This window comes from Cnephaeus nilssonii (genome assembly GCF_951640355.1).
Source record: "Cnephaeus nilssonii genome assembly, chromosome: X".
Taxonomy (NCBI): domain Eukaryota; kingdom Metazoa; phylum Chordata; class Mammalia; order Chiroptera; family Vespertilionidae; genus Cnephaeus; species Cnephaeus nilssonii.
This window is the reverse complement of record NC_137071.1, coordinates 53643327-53644818: the sequence shown is the minus strand read 5'-3', so window position 1 is coordinate 53644818 and position 1492 is coordinate 53643327. Positions and strand designations below refer to the sequence as shown.

The 1492-nt window shown below is 53.1% G+C and overlaps 1 protein-coding gene across 1 annotated transcript; it reads right to left on the bottom strand.

Moving 5' to 3' along the window:
• Nucleotides 1-299: 299 nt before the first annotated feature.
• On the bottom strand, nt 300-1135 carry LOC307096427 (chromatin target of PRMT1 protein-like). The gene has a single exon (XM_079766039.1). It carries the CDS (start codon nt 899-901, stop codon nt 458-460), a length of 444 nt encoding a protein of 147 aa, XP_079622165.1. The 5' UTR covers nt 902-1135; the 3' UTR covers nt 300-457.
• Nucleotides 1136-1492: the final 357 nt, after the last annotated feature.

The following is a 1492-nucleotide window of genomic DNA, read 5'->3' as shown; positions in this document are numbered from 1 at the left end:
TAAATGTACAAACTGGTGGCAAGTAAGTCCATAATCTATTGTGATAGATCCTTCCAGCATCAATCAGGTAGGCTCTTCTCATCTGTTATCTCAAGGTTATTTACAGACGTGGTAACTTTTCAACAAGAGTCTCTCAGAGGAGGGAAAGCAGGCTTAAATCATTGGTTTCAGGATCTGTCTGTGCCATATAGGCATCCAACTCTGCATCCAGGTGTCCTTTTGTTTTCAACATGTATGCATCCAATTGGTTGTCCAGCTGTTCCTTGGTCAGTACAGGGCGAGTAAGGGCACCTCTCCCTCATCCACGGCCTCGACCTCGGCCTCCAAAGCCCCCTCTTCCCCAACCTATCATACGCCGACCTCTACCACCGATTCTGCCATGACCCATAGCTCCACGCCCTAAGCCCCCTCTCCCAAGACCTCCACGACCTCGAACACCACCTCTTCTTAAGCCCATTCAGGGAGCTACGGTTTGTCCACCTTGGAGCAGGTTTTGACCTCGGAGTGACATCCCGCCCCTAAGGAGGGTTTTTGTGGCACATCCCCCACGTAGTCCTCCTCTAGGCAAGCCTCTCTGGATTATGGGTAGGCCTCCTCCTTCGATCGCTCCCCTGGCCAGGGCCCCTATGGGTCGGCCTAACCGTGCCTGGATGTCACTCTTACCCAGGCACTGCTTTAAGCTCTGCTTAAGTTTTAATGCTGCCTGTACAGAGGGTCTATTTTCCATCTGCTGGGCCACTCTTCTGTTTCTGGCGCTGGCTAGCTGCTGCTGTTGCTGCATCGAAGCCCTAATATTCACTGGCATGGGCTGTTTTTTCTTCAGCATATTAGTAAAGCGCTCATTTAGAGACATCTTGGTGGTGCTTTTTAGCACAACTTTGGGTGCTGACTGTGCAGCCATCTTCAAATCCCGAGGATCGAAGGAAAAGGACGCCAGTGCTCCTCCCGGGGCTGCCACGACGGCTGCGGTAGGCAGGCCGGGGGCCGGCCAAACCTGAGTTGATGGTGAAGGGGCTCGGGCTAACTTGTTTGGTTGGCTAGATGTGTAAGTGGTACACTGCTAGGTTAGTTCATTATTGGCTGGCTGGTTGCTGGGCTCAGCCGGTCCGGTCCACCTACTCACACTGCCTGCCCTTTCCTGCCTTTCGTCTGTGCCACCACAACCGCTGCCACCAACTCCCGCTCGGTGTCCAAACAAAATGGCCGCCACCTAAAATAATATTTTATACACACACACACACACACGCACGCACACACACACACACACTAGAGGCCCGTTGCACGAAGATTCTTGCAAATATAGGCCTACCTATCCCCTGGCTTTGCTCTCGGCCACCCAGGAGCTGGCAGTCTTCACTCCCGGCCAGAGTGACACTCCGTAGCTCCCTCCACCCCCTGCCTTACCCATCATAGCAGGCGTCCCACTCCGCCTGGCAGCTCCACACCTGCATATGCAAATTAACCCACCATTTTTGTTAGGTTAATTTGCATA

Bases quoted from the DNA above. Each gene is read 5' to 3' on its own strand.
- LOC307096427 (XM_079766039.1), bottom strand. From the start codon at position 901: ATGGCTGCACAGTCAGCACCCAAAGTTGTGCTAAAAAGCACCACCAAG.